Here is a 6692-nt window from a genome sequence, read left to right as displayed (position 1 = left end):
GTATGAATGAAAGATAATTCTTTCTTCATCTCTTTAAAGTTCTCATGCCTGTGAATGATAATACAGCCAATCCCATGCTATTATTTCTAAAAAATTAAAAAAAAAAAAATCAGCTAAGTCTTATTCCCAAAACAATATGTAGCCCACAGGCAAAAAAGAAGTCAGCAAATAATAAATCCCACTGTACACTCTACTTCAATGATGATATGAAAGCTTACAAATAAAGTATCTGTCTGCAACTCTATTATCTGGTTACAAAGCACTTTGTGAGTTAGGGAGGAGAAAGGAGGAGTTTTCCCATATTGACCAGTCAATGGGCTTTCACATTCCAGGTGAGTCATGAAGGACGTTGTTCAAGCTGATGGTCCTTGGCTCCCCTGCCCAGGACATTACCTGCATAAACTGAAGAGAAGCCTCAAAGTCCTCCACTGGATACATCTTAATCCGAAAGAATTTCATCCCCATTATCAAGCTGATAATGCTTTGAACCACATACGGGCTCTGCTCTTTATGCCGTAATTCTTTTAGCTCTGCCATAAATTTCTTCTTTACGGCAGGGAATCTAAGAAGAGAACATGAGTTATTTATCAAATAATGGGTAGGGAAGTCACTGTAGTGGAGGCTGCAAACATGTACCAGTGACAGAGAACAAGTGGTGTGGGCCTTTGAATCCAGTGAAGTATAATGGCCGCCATTTTGGAAGGATCCCATGTTTGGGGTTTGGTAGAGTCCAATTGTTTCCTTTCCACTCTTATTCTATAATGTGCTTACCATCATCACCTTCAGGCTAGGGAGCAGGTAAAGAGTTATTTAGACTCTCTCAAAATGGTCTAGGTCTTAAACTGAGCATGACAAAAGGCTCCATTTCTTCAGGCTTAGCGATTTCCAGCAAATTTCCAGACCCTGAGGGCTTGAAATCTCAAATTGTGAGGGTATGAGAAAGAACATACTAGGTCAGGGGTTTCTGGCAGTGACAAGAAAAGGCTTTTGGATCTGTATTCCAAATAATGTCAAGAAATAGACCTACATACATTTCTAAAGTTTATCTGTTGTTTCTTTTATAGCTTTCGGTTCATGGTCATTAAAGAATATATTTTCAGGTTAAAGGAAAATCAGTAACGGGAAAATTCAAGTTGTATCTAAAAGATGAATAGGCTTTTTACTACCTGTATGGGTCTTCACATTTTGATCTGGTAGATGAAAAAACAAGAACAAAACCAAAACATATACACCCCTGAGCCCCAAGGAACTTAGAGTAAGTGTATTATTTGAAGGTAAAATAATACTGATGGCAACAGCAATAATATACCATGTTGTTATTGTTCGGTGCTGTCGAGTCAATTTTGACTCATAGCGACCCCATGTGACAGAGTAGAACTGCCCTATAAGGTTTTCTAGGCTGTAATCTTTACAGGAGCAGATTGCCAGGTTTTTCTCTGCAGAGTGGCTGGGTGGGTCTAAACAGCCAAACTTTTGGTTAGTAACTGAATCCTTAACGGTTTCTGCTACCAGGGCTCCTTAATATCCCATACGGTATTAAAAAAAAGATCTTAAATCTAAGAGGACAGAGAGTAGTAGCAGATCTTCAAGGCTAAAGGAGTGTGCACATAAAAATTATCCAAACGACCTCTGAATTGGCTGGTTTGGTTCTTATTTTAAAAAACAAGGTAAAATTCTAAGCGTCCTTGTATTTTGCTTCCTGAGCCTATTAGCCTGATGTTCGGTATAAGCGAAATGGTTGACTAGGAGCAACGCGTGATTGAAAAAGGGTACTTACGATTACAAAAATTAAAGGTGAACTAATAGAATCCCAGGAGTTTGAAACAACTCTTCACACTTCAAAGTAGAAATTTTCAGGCAAATAATGTAGGTGGCAAGCATATGGATATTGTTTCAACAAAAGGCAGTGCAAGATTGTACTATCTATTAATAAAGGTTAACTATAGGTTGACTAGCAGCCCTGGTGGCACAATGGTTAAGTGTTTAGCTTCTAACCAAAAGGTAGGTGGTTCAAACCCACCAAGGGCTCCACAAGAGAAAGACCTGCTGATCTATTCCCGTAAAGATTACAGCCTAGGAAACCCTCTGGGGCAGTTCTTCTCTGTCACATGGGGTCGCTGTGAGTCATCTTGACGGCATCTAACAACAACATAGGTTGCCCGTTGGGAATAAATCGTGGGCTGTTTGAGTCTGTGATTACTTTAAGAGAAGACTGGCTGGCCAAGGAGTTGTCTGGTGACTGGAAAGTACAGGAACATTGTCCAAATTGAGGCATTTTTTACGCCCCACTATTGCAGAATCAGGATCAATACTGATGGCAGGAAAATTTTAAAAAGCCAGTGTTGGCAGAAAAACACTGGCTTGATGGACTAAATCTAACCTAATGGTGGAAATTCCTACAAGCTTAGCATGCTGCTTACTTGTGATATTGTTTCTCAATTCACTCACAACCAACTCAAAATCAATGGAGCTTAGGAAGGTCATTCGAAGTAACTAATGCCATTACGCAAAATCCACAAAAACTAAGGAAAGCACAAAAAATCATATTTGGCTTATTAAACTTCCCATACAGTATGAAGAATTATGCTAAGAGTAATCACAAAGAAATACTTGGCCATTTTCAGTGTTGGACTAATCGGCAGGCAAGTAGGCATATTAACACTTCGTTTTTCTGATCTTTTCTGGGAATGAGGTAGATACACTTGAATTAATTGGTCAGAAAACTGTAATTTATCTCTTCAAAATGCCAATATTCTCATTATTCAACTGCAACAGAAATATCTCCAAAATGCATTACACCATTTTTTCTTTGTGACTCATGAACCACAATTATTATAATATTCTATAGTAACAGTACAGTCTGGTCTCATGCAAAACGGCCCATTGTTTAGCTCTTATATATGCTTGGGCCAGTTTTTCTTTTTTCTCTGTTGCTGTCGGTCTTTGAGCTGATATTCTTCACTGGCGTCAGTGTATCTCCTTCTACAAGTTCCTTCTTTTCCTTCCAGCACTGATGTGTTCTGTGTTACAAAAACAGGTTTTGTTTGCGGTTGAGTCGATTCTGACTCATAGCGACCCCATGTGACATAGCAGAACTGCCCCATAGGGTTTCCAAGGCTGTAATCTTCAGGGGAGAAGATTGCCAGGTCTTTCTCTCACAGAGTCGCTGGATGGGTTGGAACCACCAACCTTTCGGTTAGCAGTCAAGCGCTTAGCCTTTGCGCCACCAGTGCTCCTTAGAAAACCAGGTAGTAGAGACTAATAGATAAACGGGGTTAGATTAAATGAGTCACATCAAGGAGTTTTGTGTCTACGTTTTATAAACTATGTCTGAAGAACTATGCCTGAGTTCTTGCCTATAATCTGGCTGGGTAAGGTTGCTGGAGTAAGTAAATTTTTTTTTTTACTTTTATTTTTGATAAATTGTGTATTTCCATGCTACGAAGTTAGGATATACCATTTTTGGAAGATAAAAATCTATTTCTGAAGATCTCGTTTCACAAGACGGGGGAGCATCACTGCTGTGTTCTGCTGGTCTCTCGGCTAAAATTCACATGTCTCTGGCTCTTTTAGCCTAACCCAGGCATTCCAATTCTGCCCCATTTGCCTCAGGGTTGGATAAGATGAGGTGCATTAAGATGAGGTGCATTAAGGTGTGACATCACTTTTGGAAGAAGTATATTATTGCTGATCTCTAGTCTAACACTACTTTGGTCTAGCCTGCTAAGTAGCATTAGGGAGCCAGATAAATTTAGCAATGAGAATTTCCCCCCACGTTTCCATGACAGAGTCTGGGACGTTTTTAGCTCAGCTGAATCAACTAAGGTCTATAGTAAAGGGACATGCTAGAATAGAATTTTCCCACTCTATTCATGGGTGACATACTGTAACCACCCCCGGACAGGATATAGAAAGCAAAACTTTCAAAACTGATAAACTTCTGTGGAATGTTTGGGCAGACTCAAATCCACTGCTGTCAAGTCGATTCCGACTCATAGCAACCCTATAGGACAGAGTAGAACTGCCCCATAGGGTTTCCAAGGAACAGCTAGTGGATTCAAACTGCCGACCTTTTGGTTAGCAGCTGAACGCTTAACCACTGTGCCACCAGGGCTCCCGTTCGGGCAGAGAGAGGAGTAATCTGGTTAGTCCCTTTACTTCTTTGATGCAGTAATCAGACGTCCGCCGACTCTGGGTAAGGATCTGCTCGAATTGTCAAGTGAAAAAGATAACAAGGGAACAAACTAGAAAAAGACTTGGTACCTGCTTTGGAGGCACTTGCAGTCTTGTTTCAGAGATGAGGTTCATAGAGCAAAAAGAACCCAGCTCTGTATGATCTCACACACGAGGCCCCCTTCCTTGCTGTCTCGATTTCCTACTGCTGCGATAGCAGAAACACCACAGGTAGGGGGCTTTAACAAACAGAAATTTATTCTCTCTCAGTCTAGAAGGCTCGAAGTTCGAATTCAGGGCACCGGCTCTAGGGGAAGGCTGTCTCTCTGTCGGCTCTGGGGGAAGGTCCTTGTCTCTTTTCAGCTTTTGCTTCTTGGTTCCTTGGAAATCTCGTGTGGAGTGGCAATTATCTTCCCCCATCTCTGCTTTCTTCTCTGTGGTTCATCAGCTTGGTTTATATCTCAACGGTGATTGGCTTAAGATGCACCTATACTGACATGGCCTCATTAACATAACAAAGAAAACCCTATTCCCAAATGGGATTATGTCCACAAGTATCAAAAACAAAAACTCATTGCTGTTGAGTCAATTCGAACTCATATCGACCCTACAGGACAGAGTAGATCTGCCCCACAGGGTTTCCAAGGAGTGGCAGGTGGATTTGAACTGCCAACCTTTAGGTTAGCAGCCAAGCTCTTAACTACTATGCCACCAGGGCTCCTCCACAAGTATAAAAAAAATCAAACCTGTTGCCGTCGAGTTGATTCTGACTCACAGCAACGGAATTACAACACATATTTTTCAGGGACACAATTCAATCCATAGCACTTGGGTTAGAGGTCTGGTGGGATAAAACCAAATCAGTTGCTGTCAAGTCAGCTCTGACTCATGGCGACCCCATGTGTGCAGAGTAGAACTGTGCTCCATAGGGTTTTCAAGGCTTTTAGAAGCAGACTGCCAGGCCTTTCTTCCTAGGTACCTCTGGGTAGGTTCAAACCGCTAACCTTTTGGTTTGTAGCTGGGCACTTAACCATTTGCACCACCAGGGAGTCCTGGCGGAATACCAGAGGTAACCATGTTCTACAGGAAAGGGTTCTGATGCTCACTTACTTAGCTTGTGCCAACACTCCAGTGACTTCAGCATACAGGTCTGCCACAATGTGCATATTGCCAGTGTTGGGACCTAAGTACCTGAGCAAGGCATAACGAGACAGTTAGGGAGCCCTGGTCATCTGGAGGAGCAAACTCTTTGAAATCGTAAATTGATAAATATTCTTACCCTTCTTTGTATTTAAAGTGCTTGAAAGCCAAATTAATAACATCATGTATTAAACTGTCTATTACAGGATGAAGGGGAATCTGAAAAGAAGAAAAAAGACGGCTCTTAATTTGGAAGGGAATGTTAAAGATGGAAATCAGCAACAGTACTTCCAATAACTATATATAGCCCTTAGCCTTGTTGCCCATTGCTGTCGAGTCGATTCCAACTCATAGCGACCCTTTGAGACAGAGTAGAACTGCCCCATATGGTTTCCAAGGCTGAAATCTTCACGGAAGTGGACTGCCACATCTCTCTCCCTCGGAGCGGCTGGTGGATTCCAACCGCCGACCTTTCGGTTAGCAGCTGAGTGCTTTTAACCAGTGCACCACCAGGGCTCCTTAAAATATAATTCCTTTGGCTCAGTATTTGGAATTCATGAACAATTTAATAAACTTAGACTTTAAAAAATGGTTTTTAGAGTAATCAAGCTTATTTAAAAATAACATTAAATTAATCACTTACCTGTTTCAAAACTTCTATTAATACTAAAGAAAAAATAAAATCAATGGCAAGGTCCCGTCTTTCCATTAAATAATCTCGTTGCTGTTCGTCACTGTAAAATTTAAAATATTCAAATTAAATGGCATCGCACATATTCCAAGAGGCATATAATTCATCAAAAACCTAGGCTACAAACCCCAGTCATTTGAAACTGATGTGGTTGTTAGGGTGAGATTCCAATACGTACGAGGGCTGTTCCTATTACCTGTGTGGTCCAGAGGACAAACACTGGGTCTGAAGTCAGAACATGTTAAACTTTACATTCTCAGCTACACCAATTGAGTATCTGTTTGTGAGCCTATGTCCTCATCTTGGGGACTTTTCTAAGGTAACTTTCAACCCAGGAATTCTACCCCCACAGAAAACTGACGCAAACAGGACGTGGTGCTACCACACGAGAGGTCCACAGTAAACACCAGAAGGAACGACGCTGGGGGAAGCCTCTGAGAAGAAGCCGAACAAGGGAAGGAAACACTGTGATCACCCACGGGCGCAGGACTACGGGTGGGGAAGAAAGGATTCGAATTGATTTTCTCTTTTTTACCAGTCCCTTTCTTGGCTGTTTCCACTTGAGATTTAGTGAAGCGAGGGAAGGAGAAGCGAAAGGCAGGTGGAAGACAAGGCTGCTGTCGGTGGCTGTTCAGCAGATCCTGACTCATGGCGACCCCATCCGTGCAGAGTAGAACTGCCCCACAGG

General features: G+C 41.8%; 1 protein-coding gene across 1 annotated transcript in view; it reads right to left on the bottom strand.

Annotated features, from left to right (window-relative positions):
- Positions 1 to 6692, bottom strand: part of FRY (FRY microtubule binding protein) — a 314552-nt gene that overhangs the window by 206811 nt on the left and 101049 nt on the right. Inside the window, exons 5-8 of the mRNA XM_023740362.1 lie at positions 5957 to 6047; positions 5453 to 5532; positions 5284 to 5364; positions 349 to 562 (exon numbers count right to left, since the gene is read on the bottom strand). Of these exons, the coding sequence (XP_023596130.1) occupies positions 349 to 562; positions 5284 to 5364; positions 5453 to 5532; positions 5957 to 6047 (466 nt within the window). The remainder of the gene's footprint in view (positions 1 to 348; positions 563 to 5283; positions 5365 to 5452; positions 5533 to 5956; positions 6048 to 6692) is intronic.

Source organism: Trichechus manatus, unplaced genomic scaffold (genome assembly GCF_000243295.1).
Source record: "Trichechus manatus latirostris isolate Lorelei unplaced genomic scaffold, TriManLat1.0 scaffold00153, whole genome shotgun sequence".
Taxonomy (NCBI): Eukaryota; Metazoa; Chordata; class Mammalia; order Sirenia; family Trichechidae; genus Trichechus; species Trichechus manatus.
The sequence above is the reverse complement of the archived record's forward strand: the minus strand, read 5'-3'. Positions and strand labels throughout refer to the sequence as shown.